Source organism: Dermacentor variabilis, chromosome 3, assembly GCF_050947875.1.
Source record: "Dermacentor variabilis isolate Ectoservices chromosome 3, ASM5094787v1, whole genome shotgun sequence".
Lineage (NCBI taxonomy): Eukaryota > Metazoa > Arthropoda > Arachnida > Ixodida > Ixodidae > Dermacentor > Dermacentor variabilis.
The window spans coordinates 128,083,059-128,107,628 of NC_134570.1; the positions used below are offsets into that span (position 1 = coordinate 128,083,059).

The 24,570-nt window shown below is 45.4% G+C and overlaps 1 protein-coding gene across 2 annotated transcripts; it reads left to right on the forward strand.

Annotated features, from left to right (window-relative positions):
- Positions 1-2,926: 2,926 nt before the first annotated feature.
- LOC142576273 (monocarboxylate transporter 9-like) lies at positions 2,927-23,843 on the forward strand. 2 transcript variants are annotated; one of them, XM_075686318.1, is made up of 5 exons: positions 2,927-3,127; positions 7,451-7,617; positions 15,167-15,310; positions 17,984-19,171; positions 22,882-23,843. In XM_075686318.1, the coding sequence occupies exons 1-5, from the start codon at positions 2,937-2,939 to the stop codon at positions 23,091-23,093; spliced, it is 1,902 nt and encodes a 633-aa protein (XP_075542433.1). In that variant the 5' UTR covers positions 2,927-2,936; the 3' UTR covers positions 23,094-23,843. The 2 variants fall into 2 exon arrangements, with proteins under 2 accessions (XP_075542433.1, XP_075542434.1); XM_075686319.1 differs by having other exon boundaries at positions 3,047-3,127; positions 7,451-7,678.
- Positions 23,844-24,570: the final 727 nt, after the last annotated feature.

A 24,570-nucleotide genomic window follows, 5' to 3' on the forward strand; every position in this document is an offset into this window, starting at 1 on the left:
GGCACAGACACGTTACAAGAGGCTTCGTGAAATGTAACGCTACATTATAAGTCAAAAGCTAAACTATGATAATGAGCATGTTGCACTATACCGGAAATGAGGCAGTCCCGTACGCATATAATCTTTAAGACTACCGCGCACACAAAGAGATTAGTTTAGTACAGGTAGTTCAACAGTAAGCGGTAGTAAGGGCCATGCATCCAGCGTTCCATGTCGCCGGAAGGTGGCGAAGAGAGGTTCAGTGAGAGAGAGCGAGAGAACGAACGTTTACTAGTCAGAATCAGTGAGAAAGAGTCTTCACACAAGGCAGGTGGCTTCCTCAGTCCAGGTAGCTCGATGAAGCCCGAGACAATTGCACAACAGATGCGTTATATTCTTGCAACTGTAAAAGCGCCCAAAGACGAGAAACAAAGAGAGTGGACAGGACAGAGAGCTTTTGCACAGCACATTACATTCGCTCCTTTAATAGTGGTATCGCAGAACGTACCGGAAGAACCATGTGGCCCGCGGTATTCTGACGTGAAGTGGGTCACAGCCGACGTAAGCGCGACCCCGACAAGCAGCCTCCAGAACGCCACCTTCTGTCGGTGTGTAAGCCGGTAGTGGCGGTCTTCAAGCCATTATTTACACCTTTGCGTAAATATTTCATCATTGTGCTGTGGCGTATTGTGTATAGTCAGCAAGAGGCCAGGGTCTCGATTATGGCGGTGGGACTACATTCGGAGCACTGATGCGCTTTCGAAGGAGTCTCTGAAAGCCCCCTTTAGCTTCGGTACCTATAAGACACCACAGAGTCAGTTCTACCATTGGTCTTTACGCAACATGAATTTCACTCACCACGGTGTCTCAGTGGTACGGAATTACGATGGCAACAACGGTGAGTTGTTCCTACAGGCTGCAATTTTACGTGTGCTTAACCTCTACACCTTTAAATTACCTGCAGGACTCACGCGCATAATGAAACAGAATGTACCTATCTGCATGACCTTTCTTGTATACAGCAATAAAGTATAGCAATAAATAGTTGGTACAAAGGAATGCGGCCAGTGGTATTTCCGAAAACAAGGTGTCCAAAAGATAAGGCGGCCTACATATTGCCGACGCTACTGACCCGTCGTGCTGGCTTAGCGCTACGGTGTAGCGCTGCTATGCACGAGGTAGCGGGGTCAAATCTCGGCTGCGGCGGCCGCATTGCGATGGAGGCCGAAATGTAAAAACGCCCGGGTCCGGTGCATTGCGGTGGACGTTAAAGATCCCTTGGTAATCGAAATTAATCCGGAGTCTCCCACTACGGCGTACATCATAATCGAGTCGCGCTTTTGCCACGTAGAACCCCAGAGTTCAATTGCCGACACTACTTAAGAAATATGCGAAAGTTCGCGTAGATGTTCTACAATGTACACTAGTGAAATTGAGAGAATTGCAAATCATAAGTTTTTATGCAAATAGATTCTGTATTCACCCTCCATTTGTGTTTTTGGGTTTTGTCTTTTTGAGAAATAGGATATGCCTTGCATGTATTTGTTAGATTTGATGCGTGGCACGCGAATCGCTGGAGTACTTGCTGTTCATTTCTTGTGCCCTTATGCTAACTGCCGCTGGTAACAGTTTCGTACAAAGGTGGCTATGGGCCCTCGTCAAGCTGCGTCTAAGAATAGGAGCCTTTACCGACAGCTTCCGTCATCAACGTGATGAAACATCATTCTTATTATTCAAGAAACGGTCGTGCAACAGAACAGGTGCCTTTGAATATCGTTGCCTTGTATACAGGCCGATCATTTTTATGTGTAACGGAATTTTTAAAGATCGCCTTTTCCGGATAACACAATTGTAGTCTTTGATCGAGATAATTGAGATGAACGGGTAATTCTTGCACGAGAATTCGAAACACATATTCAGCGAATTAAGAAAAATTCAATAATTCCGAATTAAATAATATACCACAAATATTACACTTAACGAATTGTAGCCGGTGAGTGTGCAAGGCGCATTCACTTGGAATGAATCTCCAGAATGACTCCAGTTTGGAGATATGCGCCATCAAAGTCGCCGTGAAATGCACTGTTGTTCCGCTTACATTTTCAACATAACGATCTCTCATACATTGAAGCACGAAGGTAACTGGAATGGCCATCCATTTTGTCCTACAGTTTGGCAAATAATATCTCCGAAACGGTGTCATTCTAGAAATTGATTTAAAGTTGAGACGTCCTGCACGGTCAACGGCTACAATATGGGCACCAAGTAATTAGGAAGACAATTAGTGAAATTATTTAACTTAGTTGAAAGTGTTTTGATTTCTCGTGCGCTTCGAAGAATCCAGCTCAAGGACAAAAATTACACTATATGCAACTGGCAATTTTTAAAATACCATAACACTTAAATATGATCACCCCGTGGCGAAGCTAATGCCTCATATGCCGTTGCCCCATGTGCTTGGCCGTAAGTGCCTAAAGTTTAATTTTTGGATGTCCTAAAGTGGCCCTCCAGAGCGCGACATGAGAGTATAAACTGGAGAATGGGCATAGTTTTCGGCATCACCGCTGGGCGTTTATCCGGTTCGCAACCTTGAAGGCCCCGCTTACCCGACAGGGCACCCCTAAACAATTACACTGCGACGCGACTAGGCGGCGAGTGTGTAGGCTGTGTGAGATGGAGATAGGAATGGGCAGAAGGAGTGGTGGGCATACATGTGGCAATGCAGTGCCCCGAAGCGAATACGCAAGCGTCTAGTATCCACATTTCGAAAACACGATCAAGTTTTCCGCCTATTAAAGTTCATGACCGGATCGTCACTTCAACCTTCATGGGGCCACGTGTGCTTAGCAGGCGATGGTTTCGCGTTCCCTCTCCGAAACCGCGTGCAGCGTTCATGGACGCTATCGAAAGCGAAAGCATTTCAGTTGCAGCAATCGTCGGCGCTGGCGATATGCCATATGGCTGCATTGGAATGGGCTTTTTATAGGCATACGGCGAGAAACATCCGTGCCCTCGCACAAAAAAAAGGCGAGTCACCTGGTTGGAAGAGCAGCTACAGGAACAGAGCGTCGACATCCACTCCGTCCTTTGCGGCCACGCTAACTTGCTTTCTGGGGATATCAGTCGAGGAGGAATCTTCTATTTCAGTGTAAGTGATTCATTTCTTCCATTTGCGGGGCGATTAAAGAGCGATAATATTGCATGAGAATAAGTCCGAGAGCTAAAGCTGCCTGATTGATCGTTTTATTAAACTTCATATGAGCAGCTCTGAATTTTTCTTTTTTTTGTGTGTGGAAACGTTTCTCTCCATGTCCATTTCCTTTCCAATCGTCGGCCTCGTAGCTTGACGGATGCCGGGAGTTTTGTACTGCTCGAACAACAAATGAATATGGCAAAGCAGCAAGAAGACCGCCACATTGTGTGCGCATCCAAATTCAATGCTAGTCCTTGCGGATTCCTTTGTGCCTTGCCTTTGAGGAGTTTAGACCTCAGGGTAGGTCCTAGCGTGTTATTTGTTTTTAATGTCCTTGGTTGGTGCTCTATAGTTTGTATAAAACAAATTAGTGGTTGGCGACAAGGTAGTCTTAATGCCTTCGGTTATCCGGTGGGCCGCGCGGCCTTAAGGTTCAACGACGCAACTTGCAAATTTGAGCAAACTTTCAATTCCTATCGGCTCGTCGCGGAGTTTCAGGTATCCCGTCACTGTGGCGTAGTAGCAACCTTGTTTTTTCTTGCCAGCTATTGTACTTTGAAAGAAGCTATATGCGTGTGGTTTCGCCGTTGTCGTGGGCTAAGTGGGCTTACAAAAACATCGGCGGTCTAGCCCTTGTTACTTCCATAAAGATGGGGAAGTGATGCACCAGAACGCGCTCAGAGCAGGGACGCTGCTATGGAGTAGGCAAAGGCTGCTGATCACGACTTGAAGGAGTTATTTACGTGCTGTATGATTCTTCAAGAATTCCAGGGACCATAGTAGGCCAGTCAGTATAGCTTTTATGTTTGAACAGTTCATGACTATCTTAGCGCACGTTATTAAACTTATTCTGGCGTTTTACGTGTGATAAACTGCGATATGACTATGAGGCACGCCGCATTAGGTCGCCTTGAATTGATTTTGCCTACCTTGGGTTTTGTAACTCGCACCCAACGCACTGTGTACGGGCGTTATCTTTTTCTTTTTGCATTTCACCCCCGTCGAAATGCTGCTTTTGCGACCCCGAATCCAGCCACCGACGTCGTGAATAGCAGTGCAACTCCATAGGCGCTAAGCCATCGCGGCGGCTTAAGAGTAAATTGTAAGTAAGTCACAATCGAAACTAACTATAGTTATTTAACTTTACTACTCACAAGCGAAAACTCACTGCAGTGTACCAAAGGCGCAACTTCGAGCTCTGCGTTTTTCTTCCCGGGTTTCATTTAGAATTTTGAGATGTATGTGATCAGCGTATATGAAAAGAAATTATACCATGAGCATTGCGGACTCATAACGTCCCGACACATCCAACCTATCGATGGCTAATTTAACACTTGCTGTCACTTGAACGTCTCGTGAAAAGTAATTATTTATCACTTTTACATACGCTAAATAGTGCGAACTATCACAAATATCCAAGGCAAACTAATAACTGTGCGAAAATCACAAATATATGAAGCAATGCTTTACAAACATATCCGACGAGGTAACGATGACGGATGCCAAATATTGGGGTTGGAAGCTTCGCTTTAAAATGTTGCTCCGAACTAGAAAGAGCGACAAGCCTACTTCAGGGAAGTTTGCTCAAGGCAACACCATTTGTTGTTTGAAAGTGAAACGCGCTTGTGTCGACATACATTGTAAAACTATTGGCTGAATTAAAAAACTGATGTGTAAACTGATGTGAGCGAAAACAAGTATTTTTCTGTTGCTCATGGAGTGGCATAATTGAATTTCTAAATGAAATACAGTAGAGATATGTAGATTCTTCTACGTTTATCGTGCTTAATATAGATGCTCATTTCCGTACCGTATCTGACTAAGCATACCCTCACATTTACTCGCTTGAATTAATCACTTAAAACAGGAAACTTATCCTATTAATTTTGGCCGCACAACTGCATGGTATCAAGGCTGCGTCAGCTCCGTTGATTAGTAGCTTGATGCGCAGATAAGAAGGTTATTAGCTCCTCAAAGCTGCAACTATCCGAACGACGAGTCATATCGCAATTTGCGCCTTTACATTCGGTGTCGCATGAGCTTGCCTTTCATGTTTTGGGAGGGTAGGAGGGAGACACACACGCACCCTGAATTCTCCCGAGGTCGAGCAGGCCCGGTAGGGTGCTTTGTACTAAACCAAACAAAGTCGCGTGGTCTGAAAAACCCATTCGCGCTTTATTTTAGTATCTGCAAGTCGAAAACATTTGCGACTAGCTAATGCGGCTCACGTTCTTCCAACTCGTAGGTGTGCCAAGTACTACAAGCGCGCTAGCTCGATGGGCCGCCTTACTCTTCTTACGTGCGCGCAGAGATTCACCACCTTGCGTCGCAAATAGGAGACGGTTGTCAACAACATTGTTTGGTCCGGGCGAAAGGGACAGTATATGCAAATCTTACACGTCTGTAAGAAATACTCTGTGCGCCGTCGTGGCGTGTAAGATTTAGAATAGCTTGCTTCATGTTTGAACAAGTTGCATCATCCAGATTTTCTTAAATAAAGTGGGAGTGCTTTTATCCGTCTAGTAAGCCTATACACACAGAAAGCGTTAAAGTGCTGGCATGGTAGGAATTCGGTTAGCCGTAAATCGGGTGGTGATTTTTGGCTGTAATACGAAGCGCGATGTAGCGGGTGTAGCGTGAGTCGCAGTGCAAGGCTTTGCAGCATTCTGACGATAATGGAAAGTAAAGTCGCCCACTTACTAAAATTTTGGGGGACAGTCGATGATTCCGAAATCAAAAGAATTTAGTCTGGGTAGACCACTTCAATAATTAAAACTTGGTAATGATTACATTACGGCACATATTGCAATTTGCATATTGTAGATGGTAACTTCGCAAGACGAATCCACTTGATATGAATCTCAAGGATGACACCAGTTTCGAGATATTGCTTTGCAGGATGAAATACATGCATAGGCATTTCCGTTACTTTTGTGCTCCAGGGAATCAAAGAAGGTTTTGTTTAAAAAAAAAAAGAGTAAAGAAGGTCCATTTGTACGGGTAGTTTGATGACGCATATCTTCAAACTAGTGTCATTTTGTATCTTTATTCCAGATGGATAAGGCGTGAAAGCTCATTCCCACATAACGCAAATTGCAGTATGTGCCGAAATGTCATTCGGAAGCGAATTAGTGAATATTCGTTAATTAGCTGAATAGGCGTTTCGATTTCTCGTGAAACTAGTGTCCGCCTCTCTGAATAATCCAGTTGAAGGACGCGAACTAAGTTATCTGCGACAGGCGATTTTTAATGATACTGGTAACCTAGAGAATAATTACCGCGTTTAGGGTAAATTAATGTGGTGCTTCGCAAATCAGGAAGCACCGCAAAAACCGTTAAATTATTGATGATAACGTCTGTTACATTTGGAAACTATGCTGCCTACGACTCGGCCATATGACATATTCTGGGCACGAAACCAATATTTGACGTTGCTGTGTGGAAATGTAAATCTTTTAAGCTTGAAATATTTGTTGATAATATTTCTTTCGTACGGCCACGCAGCAGGTGTGGTGCGAACTGCCACAGTGATTGGCTCGCACTGAGTACGACGAATTGATGTCATACCGATCTCGGAGGCATGTTTTTGTGGTGGCCTTCGTTCGTATTTAGTTCATTTTAATGACCGGGTAGCTTCGTGGATGCCCGACACCGCTCTCTTGTTTACGGTTCGAGGGTGCTCCTGCGTGTAAGCAGCATTGAATATTATTTATGCAGATTCTCAGCAGATATGGGGCGTATTTTACCAAAATATACAAGATGCGCCGAGCTCTTTATGCATTCGTAGCACACCTCAAACGTGTGGCTGGCGTGACGCTTCACATCGGTTTTGGAACATCTTAGCTGTCGTTCAAATAAATCAACTGGGCCACACCCGTGGCAGCCACCGCTAGACACTCTCCCAATGCCCGGTTTCGAGAGTTTCCCCTTGACAGGACAGCTTAACGCAAAACCAATAAGTGCTCGAAACACTTCATCAATATATCTGCAGTGAATGGACTTCGTGTGGCGTCGAAGAAATGGCATCTGCGAACGGACTCTTTAGAAACGACTATTCGTGCGTCGCATTCCTCGTGCAATCCTGTTATCACAATGATGCCCACTTTTCGGGGCACGGCGACATCGCGAATAAGCGAGACAATCTGTCTTTTCCCCGAAACATTTTTCGGTAGTGCTACGTACGTTAGTTCTTTACAAATGGGGAGCAAAAATCAAACAGTTTGCTGTGAGCACAGTGTGACGCCCATGGACTTCTTACATTCCAACTGTTGCTTGCAGGCGGAAGCCAGGTAGTCCACATGGCAAAGCAGCTTCAAGACCGCCGCGACATCGTGGTGGACCGTTGCTGGAGCCTGGCGCCGCTGTCGGCGCTGTCCGCCCTGCTCGCCATGCTGATATCGAAGAACGGGGCGCTCTTCTACGTGGCCTTCATCGACCAGTTCGGGGTGAGCCACCAGAGCGCCAGCTGGCCCCTCACGCTCAACATGGTGATGGCGCACGTGGCCGGTACGTTTGGTATAGCCTCTCTGTGCGCCGCAGATAGGCCATGGTTTTATTCGAGAGTTCTACTCGTGATGCATTGCCGTACGGAAAGGTTGTAGTCAGCCGTTCGCTAGTTGTCAGAGATCGCAAAACGGAGGGAAGAGAAATGCACACGACTGAAAGACCTATGCGGTGGAAAAATTGGTTATAAATTACATAGTTTCGATGTAATCTGGGCAAAGCAGCATGCCGGGTAATTGTACCATTTTTTTGTGTATGTTGACGCCCTTCAAATAGCAGCCTACAGCAGAGAATACGAACACCTTTATGGCCTTTGAACGGATGCGAGAGATATCAGAACCTGACCCTTGAGATTTTCATGGTGGTGCAGGTGGCTCACGCTCTCAGATGTCAAATCCAGATGCGACGTTAAGTATCTACGTTTCGTGTTCTGCGTCATTTCTTGGGGAGCGCTAAGGGCGGGGCACCCTTCTCCCTTTTCCAGTTTCGGTATGGAAAACGTTTCTTTTTGTGGCTTTCTTGACGTCAACTACTTTGTAATCTGTAGAACAATGACTGCTTTGAAGCTATGACTGACATCTGAAAATGGCCTTTTTTTTAATGCTGGTTAACATTTCGTTGCAGTTGGCGTTTAAGATATTACCGCAGTGCTGATATTGAAACTCGACAGAAACAAAGCTGTTTATTGCGTCGCTCTGATTCTTCTAAATCTTAATACAATAGTAGAATATGACTAGAGAGAACTGAGTGACCTCTACGGTAAGCATGACAAGCACAGAAAGAACGGCGGGATACCTGTAAGCGACGCAGCGACGCTACACTTCCGCCTACTTGTTTTTGTGAAAACGATGACAAGTTGAATCAAGTAATTTAGCACGTAGGCAAAGACGCCTTGCGGCTTAAGGTTAGTAGTCTCAGTCGATGAAGTCTGGCTATTTTTTTTATGCACAGCGCGGTGGAACGACAAAACGATAAACAAGAAAATGAGGAAAATTGCAGATGTACCGTTGTACACTTAACGTCCCATGTATGTAGTAGCCCGCTTCATCAGCTAAAACTAAACACTTGCGCGTTATATACGCCTCGCGTGATCGCGCGCGCGCTTTTTTCTGGGCTCCCCTTCTTCGTGTAACGAAGCGCGATTTAATTTTCTCTGACGTCCTACCAACTTGTCGCTTTCGGGGCAGTTCTTCGAGATAGGCAGTCATCCGTAGTTGGGTAGGGAGCGGGCGCTGCGGCTCCCAGGCTGCGTGCTCGCGTAAGAAGCCCTCTTTCGGGAGACTCGAAGAACGGCGCTGAGCGTGAAAAACGTCGCAGCTATTCTCGCGGCTAACGACTTCGGTAACGGCGTCTGTTCTCACTGACTGTGTGGTCCGTGGCAATTACTCATGTCACAAAAAATATTCCACGAAAATACTCATGCCATCGCGCCGGTGCCGCGAGTATTGTACATGCAAAACATTTTAAGTGTCAAAGAACAATTTATTAAAAGACATAAAAGAAAAGAACAGTAGGGGCTGAAACTAAAGAAAGATGGCTGTACTGTCACACTTTAAAGACTGCAGTGGCCGCGAATTGTGCAACACACATGAATGAATGAACGGACGACGGACTGAATCAGTGAATGAGTAAATGAAACACTCTTTCACAAACGGAATGGCTATTCGGCCTAAAAGGGGTTGGCTGCAACGATAGCGACCGGCCTTACGTGTTCACCCCAAGTAGTAGAGCAGCGTATCTGATGCTCCATTGTCGTTGGTTGCGGCGACCCAGTCCAAAAAAAGAAGAGGAAAGGAGGTAACGCGCGGTCGCAGGTATTTCTGCTACACAAATCGCTGTGCATTCCGTAAACGACCCCCAGGCCACGTTATGTGACGAAAGAGATGAAAGGGAAAGACGGAGGAAAGTCCGCGAGTGCATTTTCGACACCGCGTCCGCGTTGCCGTGACCTTGGCAATGAGCCGCTCCGATGAAAACACGGCAATCTAATGTCGTCGGCACCTAATGGTCACCGATGCGGGACCCCTCTCTGTCGCGTTGAACACTCTCGCAAGGAGATTGTTGCGTCGCGCCTTCTAGGATGGGCGAGGATAATGACTAGTAGCAGACCGGCCTCGTTCACAACGAGGAGGCGCGCCTCGGTGAAATCAAGGTGGACGAGGATGTCACGGGCCTACCGTCACCGACGACCTGCCCTTCCCCCTCACGGATTCAGCTTTGCTTGGCCTTAGCCGTTTGCGATGCAAAAGTGACGTGGAAAAGACTACGCACGGCTTCAACTAGCTTCCCTTTCGAGGTCTATGAATGGCTCCAGCACGTGTGCCTTCGGCGCCGGGAGGGGGGGGGGGATGGAGGGGGAGGTATACAGGGCTTTTCTGTGATTAACGCGGCTGGACTGAGGATGAGCTGGTAATATAGCTCATATCTAGAGTGGTGAATGATGTACTTTATGAAAAAGACAGTCTAGAAATATTACGTCGGGATTCTAGACTAGTAAGTCCGGCACAGGTTTTTAGTTCAGACACGCTTGCATGATAAGAATATTCAGAAAAAATAAACCGGGCTGCGCGGTTTTGAACTGATTCAAGTATATTAGATAGGTTATGTTGATGAGAATCCCATACGGAGCATGTATATTCTAACTCAGGGCGGACATATATAACATAAGCTAATAATTTTACTGATCGGGGAGGAAGTCTTAGGTTCTGGCAAAAAAGCTGAGGGTTCGATTCGCGGCATTGGCTAAGTTAATGGCATGTTGTGATCAAGTTAGGGTAGTTGAAAAGGTTACGGCAAGGTATTTATATGAGTCAACGGATGATATTTTGGAGCCGTATATGGTGCACTTCCCCGATTGGTGATGCTGTCATTGATGGAAAGAAACTAGTGAGCTTTTTTTAGCATTTAAAGACATCACCTATTCGTTACACCACAATTCAATGCGTTTTAGGTCATTTTGAAGCAAATCCATGTCAGAAGTATTAGTTATGCGTCGATAAACTACACAATCATCTGCGAACAACCGAATATTAGAAGAGATCTCAGTAGGAAGTTCATTAATGTAAATTAGAAAGAGTGGTGGTCCGAGAACTGTGCATGTGATACGCCCGAAAGTACAGAGGATCGGTTAGATCACTGTGTGTTAGCAAATACAAACTGGTGCCGGTTATTGAGAAAGCTACGTATCTAGTATAGCACAAATGCATTATTCTTGAAAAGGGAAAGTGTTAGGAGTAGCCGTTGGTGTGGAACTTTGTCAGATGCCTCTTCAAAGTCTAAAGAAATGGCATCTACAGGTACATTCAATTCAGTTATTGTCGGAGATCCTGTACTACCACAAGCTGGACATATTTTCACTGTTTCTTATAATACCTGCAATGCTGCCTTTCTGACAGATCACTTGACTTTGGTTTAAACTGAAGTCGAAGCCAATAAAGTGAGTGTCAGGTTTGGTCTAAATTAAAGAAATCAATAATAAATATTGTACTACTACTACTACTACTACTACTACTACTACTACTACTACTACTACTACTACTACTACTACCACTACTACTACTACTTTAACTACTAGTCGGAGTAAAAGGAGAAGAGACAGAAATTCTTTCATGACTTCTACAAAGCATTAACGCCACTTTCTCATCCTATCGTAAGACGCATTTATATCTAGTTACCATTTTTAGGTCACTAGAGACAACAGGCTTCTCTTTACAAACTGTGCAAAAGTGGTATTGCATTACTTTACACACACATAACTATAAAATCTCACCCTTTGGACGATACATCATAGCCTCCATTGCTGTTCCGTCATTAAACCTTATACAACGACCTATTCTTAATTTTACCGCTACTAATAACTACTACTAATAATTTTAATCTCCGAATAGCTGATATTTCATTGTCAGTTTCAGAAGTATTTGTGATGCAATGTAGAAAGTTTGGGAATGCTGAAGAGCAACGATAAATATCTCCAGAGATATTTACTTATCTGCAGCATAAAATTCTATTCGGTAGTGGAAAAGTGAAGCCGAATTTTTTTCATTTTCATGCCTAAACTGCATCGCTATCATTTCCTTTTTTTTGTTTTTGCATCGTCGCTGACTTTGCGGTAGCTTAGGGCATTTGAGGTACTTTTATGTAAGATTGAAGACGTACAAAGTTTGTGACATTTAGTATTTGCACGATTTGCAATGTGAATTCGCTCTTTATTCAGTACGAAGTAGTTATGTAGCATGCGCCAGACGTTTCCGGAGCTTGTGCCATTAGGCGGAGCTGGTGCGAAAGCTTGGAAGGTGGCGCCATCTGTCTGCTTCCCCTAGGGGACCTTCATACGGGCACCTACGTAGAGTCCCGATACAAAGTCGCTAATAAAGGTTATAAATCTCCATAAAGTTCCTGTGTAAAGTCCCGATGAAGCCATAGTGAAAAATTCCGCCAGCTTGGGTTGAAATTTTATGCATAAAAGCCACTGATGTGAATGCGTGCAGGAGCCACAACCGCACTGTCGCCACAGTCAGGAGCACTTCTTTTTCTTTTTATTGTTACGAGCAGAACCTGATTTCGCACCCCACGTTTACGGCCTCATATTTAAGTTCACGCGTTCAAATGTTTAACTGCGATTGCTAAAAATGCTGCGTAGCACGTACGGCGACGAATGACAGCAGCGTCTCTGAGCCTCTCAGATTTCTATCCTAAGCGGCGAGAATAATATCAAGGTTGCAAAGAGTACCTGTAACCAATGCATGTGCTTACGGCTCGCGGCAGCTGAAGGGCGCGAATGCTCGCACAAGCACGGCGCGCGCTGCCGCATCCATTATTCGATTGTTCATGTATGAACTCAATTGAATCCGTATGCCTGTCGCGAGCAAATACACTCGCTGTTGAACTCCGTCGTTCTACGTCATTAAGTTGCCTCATTGAAAATGTTGTGTCGATAATTCATCGGCGTCACGACTCACGCGTTAAGCAGTTTATGTACTGTACACGCGACAGCATTGGTTTCAAGGGTGAGAGCAATTGTTTCCCCTTCGTAGCGCTAACATGCAGATCCTCGTGCGTTGTCTAACAGCGATTGTAAAGAGTACCCGATGCTGCCCGATAACGAAGTTCCAACGCTAGCGAGCACCGCTATATCAGCGGAAAACCGTGCCAATGTCAATTGCACTATGTCGGCCGCCTCATACGGAGCGTCGGCGTCGCCTGCGAGGTTCAGTATCGGCTTTCCCGCCACGTGAATGAAGTCGTTTGATCACATGATCGAGATCGGCGGGCGGAAATCAGACCTGCAACGCTGGCTCCATGCGTTAGTCTACGCCTGTGCCCTTTAGTCTGTGTGTATGTGTGTTGTTATTAGTAGTAGGGTAAAACGTCTGGGCAAATTTTCCTTTGACGCCATTTTGGTTCGCCCCCTCCGCGCTGAATATGATGCATATGCAATTTCAGAACGTTAACCTCAGCGTCTAGCTCATCATAACTTTCATCGCTGTATTTTTGGATTTACAATGGAAAAACTTTCTCTTCTACAATAAAGCTACATGTTTCTCCATTGTCGTCGCAAATATTTTGAAGCACGCCAACTCAAATTTTTCCTTTACAAATGCTTGTGAAACGTATAGACTCTAGAACTAGCTTAAGGACATTTGTTGGATTAAGAGAAAATGCTGAAAGATATGGAATGTATACGTCATAATTTTGAATTACGGCTTCACAAGTATTTAGAAGAATTGAAGGAAAAGATTAGCTGTGGAGATATGGAAGCCCAATATAAAGAATAACAGCGTGGCTTTTTAACCATGACGTAAACCAAAGAGAAGAGAAGGGCAATCACCTTTAGTCTCACTTGTATACTTTTAATCATTCAGGAACAGCTTGCTTAAGGTTCTACGGTATGTAACATAAAGTTTAGAAATTCGTAACTTATCACCACCAACATATATCGCGTTTTTTAACTATATCTGTTAGAACATCTCGGGTGGACCAATGCTAATGTATGATTTTACACCAACATGAAATGGATAGGTCGTTTACGAGGATTATACAAATGTTGTGCGAAAACGTAAATGCCATTGTTCAGAGCGATGTTTAATATAGCAATCCGCCCACTCCCCCCTCTTTTAGACGCCTCAATTGGTTCAGAGTGAGAATTGTGATATTAGCTATATTAGCTATTACTGAGGAGTTAGAGTTGTAAACGTGGTGCTTCAGTTTTGTATTTATTATTGCGATGCTTTACACGGTTTAAATATGAAACTGTGGACCTTAGTAAATATTCTTCGGCGAGCAGTCGTTGCATTTGCACATTTTCTTTTAAATGCAAGGAACCTCATCAAATTCAGGGCAGTGTATGCGCACAACAAAATGATATCCGCATTGCCGTTTGCGTATTAAAATAGGCGTTCTGCATATTCCCTCTCGTCTACTTGTGAGACTACTCGTCTACTTATTTGATGGCATGGATGCGATTGTACTACTTAATGTTCCTTTCAAAAGACAGCTTGTTCTTTAGGCTGACCAAAGTGAAGGTGTTCCCTTGCTTCTACCCAGCGATTACTGTAATAAATATTTTATGTATAGCTGAGAGCAAGGTAACGGGTATAACAGCAGACTGCTGTGCAGTGAGCAGCGCAAGCCGCCGCTCGCCGTCGATGCCGGGCTGACAGTTCAGACGGTTCTCGTGAAAACGGCGCAAAGAGACTTCGCCGCGAAGGCCCTCTAGTGCGTGCTGCCGAAAATGCGCTCCTTCTGCTTGCGCTGTGACTCTGCTGCGTGTACCACTCAGGCCTGTTACTGTTTTTGCACTGTTTTGTTGGTGCTAAATGAGGACAACCTTTTCCTAGACACTGCGTTATGTAAGCACTGTTCCGGGATTTTTTGAACACTGACTCCTTTTTGTGCTAAGTTTAGTTTTGTCGATTGCTGTTGGAAGCGACGATGACGTTAGCGGAGCTATAATGAATGTTGAAGTGACAATGGTGCATTTTGATGTTTATCTTGCTATTCTTCTTCTGTTTGCTTTACAAGGTTATAACACTAAGGTTTTGTAGCCTTGATATTCCCCGCGTGTGCTGAACTATGTGGTAAGTGCGACATTGAATATGTATTAGCTTACAAGAACCATTGTAGCTTTAATGTTATTTTCCGGGTAGGACGAGGTCGTTTTGCCTGGCCTGGAATCCCTATAGGTAGTAAAGTTCGCAGCTGCTTTGCCTCCCCACGTCCGGCTACTATGTGCTAACCAGCTGCACACACACGATTCCCAATTCAAGAGATGCTTAAACGTCTTACATAGCCTGCGTGTACTTCAAGATGCCCATATGCGTCTACATTCAGTTTAAACACGGGGAAGGTGGGAGATGTAAATTCAAGACGATGATCAAAACGAGAATAAGGTGAAAGCAGGCTCCTGCTTTCGCCATGTTCTAGTTTTGATCATCGTCTTGCATTCAGTTAGCCGTACAAACTGCCACGCTGGTTGGCTCACATATGTCGCAGGTTTGCTGGTCACGTTGCTGCAGGAGAGGTTCACCATTTACCAAATCGCGGTGTCTGGAAGCCTCCTGAACTTCGCGGCGCTAGTGGCGTCGGCCTTCGTGCCGGACATGACGTGGATGTGCTTTACTTTGGGCTTCATAAGCGGTGAGCATGGCATGTAACTGTGCACGTGTTTGCAGGCGATTCCTCCTTTCTTTTACCACTAGCGAACTTGGCCTCAATTAGGATCCACCTTATGGCCGGATTCATTGGTCTGTAGCGGACTTCTTCAGTTTTCAGTTGCCGGCTGGTTAACTTCTTCCACCCTGTAATGCTTGTATTTCGGGCACTTACCCAGTAGCACGCAGCTATTCAGGGAGATTTTCTCTGGGCAAGGTCGTTCACATACACAGTGGCCCAGATTGCTGTGTAATCGACAAGACAGCAGCAGACAGCGCTCGCAATGTGGGAGCAAGAGGCAAGGAGAGCATTCCTTTGAAATCACGAATGTGATTTGTTGCAGTGCAGAGGAGAGCACTGGAAGAAAAATATACATATAGTCTAAGGTGACATGTCTATCAAAGGCAGCTTAACAAGCACGAAACGTTAAGCGAATAACTGATGTCACAGAGCGTAGGCAACTCAACTCTCCCTAAAGCATGACAGGCAGATGAAATTATATGGCAGAACAGTTCTGTCGAAATCCGCTAGGTGGAAGAAGTTTCATGAAAAAGAAAACTGTCATCCCAGTGAGAGTGGCCCGACGATACAAAAGGCAAACCCGCACAGGCTGCCCAGGAAGAAAGCTTTCGAAGCTGATGAAAATTCATTCTCGGCCGGCGTTTCGACTCGAGACCAGCGCGTTTCCGCAGCGGTCGTTGTATCATTTGAGCTAACTAGGTGGCTTGCGCAGCATATGTAGCCAAGCCGGAATTAGGACTAAGAACTGAATACACAGGGACAGTGAATAATATGGTGAGGCAATTCTGCGGAAATCTGCCAGATAACTGATGTTTCGTAAGTCCCTAACTACGGCATGCTTCATAATCAAATCGTCGTTTTGGCATGTAAAACCCTGGAATTCCAATTCCTTGTGGAATTTTCCAAGCCAGCACTTTCCTTTACTCTTTGAACGTTTAACGTTTGCAAACGTAATAAAAATAACGAGTTTCAATAACCTTAGCCTTACTTCCTTGTGTTTAGCATTTTTATTCGTGCATAGCTTAAGCGTTCGCAACCAACCGTGACGCATTTGGCGCAAAACAAGTTTTGTTCGCTTTTATGGTGTGTTATTCTCTGTTCTGCGCATTAATTAAGTGAGACTGAACAACTAAAATATATCAGGTACTCAACATCTGCTGCCATATGCTCGAGTGCCAGCTGCAGCAAGAAATAACTCTATCAGATCGTCCACATAAGACACAACCTGCAGCAATTACGCACATCACCCGGTGCATGCGAATATTTTTCCGCTAAGGCGCTCTCTTGATGGGAGCACCTCTGTCGTTAGAAAACAAGTATACCTGGAATATTCTTCTTAACTGAGCAAAAACAAACTGGCCAATGTGAAGCTGTAGGCGGACATCCAAACAACATAATCGTGGACTGGCCTTCACGATGCATTTCAGCTTTGATCACCGGACAAATTCTACCTAGGTTCTCCTTCAACGTCGGCCGTAATGTGCACGTCTGTTGCGCCGCATAATTTAGTTGCGTTCATAAATAACTTGCATAAGTAAAAGAAAGGTCAACAATTGAGATAAATAAGAGTGTGCTAGTGCACGAAACAACCGTTACTGCCATCACTTATTGAGTTTAAGTATATGTAGCGGTTCAACCCAGATTAAAAGACCGAAACGATATTTTTGCCAGAAATGCTCGTTAACGTGTTCCTCGATGCATTTATTTTTCTTCGGTGGCAGCGGTTCATGGCGCAAGCTTGCGAATGAAACCATTGTCTTTCTGGAAAAGTGAAGAGTGACCGCTATTGTCTAAAACCGAGAGAGCAATAGAAAGCATTGGGGCTTCGAAGCGGCCGAAAGGCTAGGCCTTTTGGTCCCAACGTGGGAGCGGCTCACTTCGGAAAACTTGCACGACCTAATGGACCTCAATAAAGTTTTATATCCATCCATCATGCGAAAGCGAGCAAACACAGTTAGTGGTTATGAGAGTCGTTCTGGGCTTGACGGATCCTAATGGGCCATATTGTGAAAATGGCAGTATAGCCGCAGGAATTGGGACCGGTTGGTATTTTATGACGAAAGATTTTTAATAGCGCAAGGATGTGGAAAGCAAAAACGATCTGTCTTTCGTTGTTGTCCCTTCCCACGTCCTTGCGCTAATAAAAAAAAAACTTTTACCATGGCACTATAACCTCTTGACGAAACAAGGCACACACAAAACGGTGGTGTTTTCCATACATGAAACTTCTTTTTCTTGAACTGCACTGCATGCACGACAATAGCCACATTTGGGGGGTCCAAGCAAGATAAAACAAACGGAACAAATAAATAAATTGTGGGACACCTGTGGGCTTCACGAGCGTTTAGACTGAGTTTCCCAGTTCTGGCTTTGCAATGTTGCTCATTTTTTCCCCAGAAAGTGTCCTTCTCTCCATTATTGCGTACATTACTTCGCCACATTATTACGCAGCTAATTTTACCAGCTGATAGTCGTTTTTGACAGAAGTTGGTCTCACTAGGGAAATCATACTTGGTGTAAATAATGAACCGTGTAGCCGCATGAGCGTCGTCAAAGCACGCAGTGAACTAGTTGATTCATCGCGCAAGTTCAAGTGACGTTTTAAATACTAAGATATTGTCTCTTGCCCTCTTCCAGGTTTAGCGGTAGGCATGATCATGCTCTCCCTGTCAATATACAACATGCTGTACTTCGACAAGTACCGGGCCACAGCTAGCGGCTTCAAGTACACCGGCATGACGTTGGCGCCACTCGCTTTTCCACTGGTTCTCTCAGCGCTCGTCAGAGAGTATGGTCTCCATGGTGCCCTGCTCTTGCTCTCGGCAATCACGGTTAACACCCTCCCCATCGCCATGCTCATGAACAAACCCCGACCAGTTACCCTATGCTGCGGACGACGTAACGTCGAACCTGCAGAGGGAAACTGCAACAGCTGCAATAAAGGAAGCCACTGTGGAGTAGTCACGAAAGGCACAGCAATGGCCGCTCTTTCGAAATGCGCAATCAAGGGTGATGACATGCTCGCAAGGGATTTTCGGACAGATAAGAGCAACTTGTCTAATGACTTCGTATTACATGCTCAGAATAACAATATTTCTGATTCGATGTGTACAAGAGGCTGCACGGTGAATGGCGTAGAAGACGTAGTTCGCACAAAGGGTGAGATCTGCCATGAAAATGGCGTCACACGCTATCCAGGTAAAAACGGCCCTGAAAGCGCCATTGACGTAAAGTTGCCAAAGTCGGAGGCGCGCGCAGAGATGCCCGAAACGAGGAGCTGCGAAGAAGGGTGCAAGTCATCCAAAGTGGCCCAAGGTGAAACTTGCCTCGAAGCGAAGGCCTCGGGCAGCGTCTGGAACAACATCTTGATGCTTCTTCGAAACCCAGTCCTCTACGTTCTCGTGATCACCTTCACCGTCGGCGAGTACACTACAATTACTTTTGAGACGACAGTCCTCGACTACGCCGCCGACAGAGGCGCCACGAGGCGTCAAGCCGAGCCCATGATCACGTACGTGGCTACGGCTGAAATGCTGGGACGGCTGGTGATACCGTTCTTCTGGGATCGTGCCCGGCTCAGCCGATACCTCCTGGTGGCGCTGTGCCTGCTGGTGGAAGCTTTCTGTCTCATCGGCATGCCACACGCCACGTCTTTTTCCCAAGTCGTGGCGACTGCCGTGGTCACAGGCATTCCTGCGGGTTGTATAGTGGCCTTGAAGCCCGTGGTGCTGAGCGACCACTTCGGCGTAGAGAGATTGGCTGTGTGCTGGGGTATTGCTGGTATCGCCATGCTGCCTGTGGCTTTCGGCGGACCGCTGCTCATAGGTAAGTACATCATCTATAAAAAGCATGACTCGTGGCACCTCTTTCAAAAGCGTAACGAGTCAGGCCGCACCTCTAACGTACCTTTATCAAAAATGTGCATGGCATAACTCAGGGGTGAGATAGGAGAAGCAGCAAGAAATCGAAGCGGATAGGTTTACTCCTTTGTTTGCTTAGAAATTGGCGCCCATAAGCATCCTATTGGTGCCGGTATGCAACAGAAGTTAAAAACAAACGTGTGGCTTTTGGTCATGTCGGCGTTCGGTGATGTTATATATTCATATGCTTGAGCACAAAAACGCTGTAAGTTTCTAGCAAGAGAATTAGCAGAAATGAAAGAAATCTGTGGCATTAAGGAACATGATGAATAATAGCGAGTACTGGCAAAGTTATGTTAATTTTCGCCGTAGTTTTCTCAAGCGCAATTAAATTTTTTTTAATCGGAATGTATAAGAAAGTGTAAGAATCTTGTTCATAACCATGCAACCACGGAATGAAAAAGTGTCGCTTTTCTGTGGCCTGCGCCACCTAAACGTCTAAAAGCAGAAAACATGGAAACGATTATAATATACACGTATGTTTCTAAGCAGTGCTTTGAAACTGAAAGATTTCACGTAAATTGCAAAAAACAAACCAAGCATTAGTGCCCTCCACTTTACAGAGAAAAGGGGCAGTGAACAAGATGCAGCATTCGTTTTGCTTTTTTTATTGTAAAACGTTTTTAAGATCGCTAGTTAGAACCCTATGTAATCAAAACATTTAATTGCATTATCGCTTATGTCTTCGCAACCATACTGGTCGCGTGTCTTATTTTGGCATCTATGTGTTGAGGACGGAAGCCATTACACGATCATTCATGTGTCGCATTGACGGCTCATGCGGCTGTCGTGCCACAAATTGCGCAATGACAGCTACACTAACCTTTTGCTCTGCGTCCAGAGAGAGGCATAGCACGGTAGGACATTTGTCGATATGAGTGGCAGTGGTAGCGTTTGATAGAGCTCACTCAGCCATAGGTATAATCCATCAAACTCGAACCTGTGCGCAAAAAATGCGCGCAAGTGAGAATTTTTTTTCAGAAATTTCGAGCTTGCTCGTATGTGGCTTCCGCGCGTTCATAGCGCGGGGTCCAGACATATGACATGAGGAGACTGAGGCAGCAAGACTGAGGAATGCGAATTCGCATTCACCCGGCTGCGGCTGCGTCCCATGTATGGCTTAACAGATTTTAGAGCGCAGCTCTTGGGCGCCCCTTCCTTCGGCGAGTGTCGGAGACGGTCTCGGCGTAACCGAGCAGACGAGCACAGCAAAAGATGAAAGCAGAGGCAGTGCGTAACGGGGGGATGAAACACGCGAGGAGGAAAGCGGGGAGGAGGGGGCAGCGCAACCGAGGTTCGAAAGCGGGGGAGAGTACGGCAAAAAGAGTGAGGTGGAAAGTGGAATGCCGGCATGACTAAAGTCCCTTAAACTTCGTAATGTAGTGCCACGCTTTGAAGAATGCCGCCTCCTCCTCGCGCGCTCTGGCCGAGGCCAACGCCGCTTCGCTATTGGCTTAATAGCATCACGTGGGCCCTCGCGCCGTGTATCGGCGCCATTTTCGCTCGAGAAGCGTCTACGGAGTGGCGAGGAGCGCATGTTGGCGCCGTTGGTACGCTCGAGCAGTGTAGGCGGCGCTACGGTCGAGGAGGGAGCTCGAGAGAGAGCGAGAGCGAGGAGGAGGGAAAGCGGAGAAGGAGAGTGTCGCTACTTTACGAAGTTTAAGGGGCTTCAGGCATGACCAGGCATGCGGCCAGCGGGGAAACAAAGCGCTTGCGTGGGCTTCGGACTCATTGCGCATGCGCTAATTCGCCAGTGGCACGGCCGCCGCTAGAGAATGTGCTTCGCGTGAGCCACGCGTTCCCGTGTTCAAGCTTTTTTTTCTGAACAATGAGTGACGCAACCGGTGGAAACGCCTCGTTTTTCGCTGCTGCTAAACGAGCTGCCCGAGCAGAGGCTCAGCGCCATCGCCCAGAGCACCTTGTCTTCCGAATGAAATTATTTACCATACCATATTACGAATTCAAAAAAACCTAAGTATGTGCGCTCAAAATTTGCATTAGGGAGCATCTTCGGTGAAATTTTTTAATTCGTTTTTGACATACCACGAGGCGTGTGCAGGCTTTAGCATTGAAGCGTAATACATTCGTCTAACAGGGCACAATCAAAAGAGTTACTAAGGTGCTGAAATGGTAGTTCAATATTTAAAGAGCTTTACCGTCTTTCCGAATCTTGGTTAAAAATTAGCAAATCGAATTGAAAAGAAATTGTGCGCACGATAAAAACTTCAATTCGTACTTCTTTTTTTACAAGTTCAATAAACGTCCTTTAAACCAGTTCAGCGGTTGCCTGAGGAGAGCATTTCCTTTTTCTCGAGTGGCACCTATTTTATTAGGGCAATTGCAGCTGTTATCGGGTGGCACCTTCCTCCTAAAATGTCTCTAAACAAAATTGTTGAACCAAAGGTAAATTTTTGTTTCATTTCGCCCCGAAACCTGAGCGCTCGTACCTCAATATGACGTCAGGATTACCAAAATGTTGTCTTTCTTTTTTGTAGTTGGGACGATCTGGCTTCATTCAACCTAGCTAAGCTCGGACTTTGACTCTTTTGAAGATTAGAATGTAGTTCACCTTTACCGTTAAAGATTTAACTATACACTCATTACATCACGAGGAGCTGATGTGGGAACTTCAAGGCGGCGTCGCCACAACTCCTTCGTTCTCGCCTGTATTCTGGCTTGCCAAGCATCCTGTAGTAGCAATAGTGGCCTTATTTGTCATTGTACATGGGTAGCTTACTGACACAGCTCAAGTTGTTTCTCTCTTAGTGTCACTTTAATGGACTGCTTATTTCTCAGGATGGCGGCTAATAAATCACTAGCTACAGTGCCGTTTTCGACGAAATTATAGGAAATTGAAAAAAAAATGCGTGGACGCTTAAGCTTCGCCTTTAAGAATGGAATGCGATAGTATTCAAAGATGGCTGGCTGCTTCACACGCTTCCCGGCAAGTACAGCAACCATAATATTTATCAGGAAATGCTGGCAGCGAACGCTGTGCACAAAGGCGAGCTTTCTGGCAGAAACGTGGAATCTTGCGTGGGCCGATCTTTTGTCACTGCTTCGCACTCCCAATATTTCAGTCTCAGATTTAACATAAGAGGCATGCGCTGTTGGTGTGTTGATTGATGGCAGTTCTTTGCGGACTGTCATTCTAATAATTTCCATGAACAACTTTGTCAAGAACTTAAGACAAGGCACGACCAGTTTTAGTGATAGAATGGTTTGATAGTGTAAGCCGCATATACCGCATGTCGCATAGCGAAGCGTGGCATATACATATACCTCAACATATGCGCGAACTTTCGCTCATGGGGATGCAGACACCGGATTTTCTGCAACAAGGGGTCCTTATCGCTGTGGCATTATAAAAGCTCGACGTATACATGCCCGTTATAGCCTCGGTGCTTGAAAGAATGCGGTAGCATGTTTCCCTGTTACAATTCTAATGTGAATGTGCGCAAGCCTACCTCTTAACCTCATCTGGAATTGTCTTGAGCCGATGCACTGGTGCATTTTGGTTAAAGGGGAATTTATATCGCTCGCACTGCGCCATGCAGATAAGAATTTGGAAGCTCCTTTTAAAACTGACGGGTGTGCCTTGTGTTTTGTGTGCAGGCGTGTTTCGTGACACGTTGGGGTCATACGAGAATCTGTACCGCATGCTGTCCGCAATGTGCGTCACCTGCGCCGTCGCGTTCTTCGTCTTGGACTTCCGGCGGACACGATCCCGGAGACGGCGGAACCTGGCCCAGGGGTCGCCGTGTGCACCTCCGCAATTTCGCGCTCGATCGTTCGACTCCGAATTGGACGTCAGGGACATTTACTGACTGCACGAGGACATTAGTGTCGTCGGTACCAGAGCCCCGGAATAGAGGCTCGCGGTATACGTTGCTCTGCACTGCCACGACGAGACGTGCTCATCAATACCACTATGCCACTATGAGTGAATTGTCAGAATAGATTTGCGAACGTATATGTATGTAGAAGAATGCTAACGAGCTAGTTTGCCAATATGTCATATTTGAAGTGATATATGCCGTGTTAGAATGTGACGGGCTATGGTTGAGCAGAACATCGTAACTTGCGATTTTCTGAGCTGACCGACGCCTGAAGAAACTGCGTGAGAGACTGATATCAATGCATCCGTTAAATGCGATCAAGTTGTCGTTTTGTGTAACTGATGAAAAGGTAGGATATGCCTAAGAACTAAACTGATTCGCAAACAACGGGTTTGAAAGGTGTGCTAAAATTACGGAATCAAATGCATTACGCTGCCAAAACGCAAGCACCGAGATACTCGCGTTTCGCCGAAATAAACACTTCATTGTTTTGCGTACACTGACGTAGTCGCATTTGTGCTCGTCATTATTCTAGCTTATCGTATTTGTTTATTTGGGGCTTCCTTCGTACCCGTCAAGGCAAGAGAACATGGAACACTTCTTCGAGGGGGATACAGAGGATAAGAAACACTCAGTGGTCACAGAGCGGAGTTAGCAAAATGGCCAGATATATACCCCTCCAAATATGTGAACACATAGAAATATTTATGTCCTCATTATTAGTACAAAAAAAAACAATACCTGCTGCGTTGAACATATGTATACGCCAGGTATATCCCACACTATGGTTATTGCGCAATTAGAGGATCTAAATACAACCTGGGTTAGATTTTAGAGCATATCGTAATCTGTGACTTCCGCTTTCAGAATTGTTGAAGTTTTCATGTACAAATGTCGTATACTTATGTGTTATTAAAGATGGATTTAGTACCAACATGGCATTGTCTGGGAAACCTTTCTTTTAAAAGACTGGGCAAAGAACTGAAATGTATAAGCAGGCGAAATGAAAGAGTAATATGCACAATATAACATCAACAAGCTTTCAAGAAATGTGACGGTATACGCAAACGAATCAAGGGATATTGTCACGCGGTAGTGACGTTGAAAAACACAGTGGTCAAAACTCTCACTGATAAAACTTGCTCTTTATAGCGCAAACCTGTTACACTAAACAATATGGAAGGTTACACTAAAGCACAACGATAGCGGATAGCACAGTCAGCGATCGTCGAAAATCAAATCTTTCAGTCAAGCGCGTCGTGTTTTGTACATCGCTCGTCCAAGGTTCCCGCGTAATGGCTCTTGGCCGCATACCTTCCAGAAAGTACTATATAATTAGTGTCGCTCATACAATTTCATTAAACAAAGTTCGTCAAGAACATACAAAACCGATAGAATCAACGATAATATTTGTGTAAGTTCCAATCATGCTGGCGCGTCTTGCGCTGAGTGATAGTGTTAAGTT

Coding starts and splice junctions, on each gene's coding strand:
- LOC142576273 (XM_075686318.1), top strand. CDS start 2,937: ATGGCTGCATTGGAATGGGCTTTTTATAGGCATACGGCGAGAAACATC. Junction 7,618..15,166: donor CCTTCATCGACCAGTTCGGG/GTGAGCCACCAG, acceptor CATATGTCGCAG/GTTTGCTGGTCACGTTGCTG. Junction 15,311..17,983: donor TACTTTGGGCTTCATAAGCG/GTGAGCATGGCA, acceptor GCCCTCTTCCAG/GTTTAGCGGTAGGCATGATC.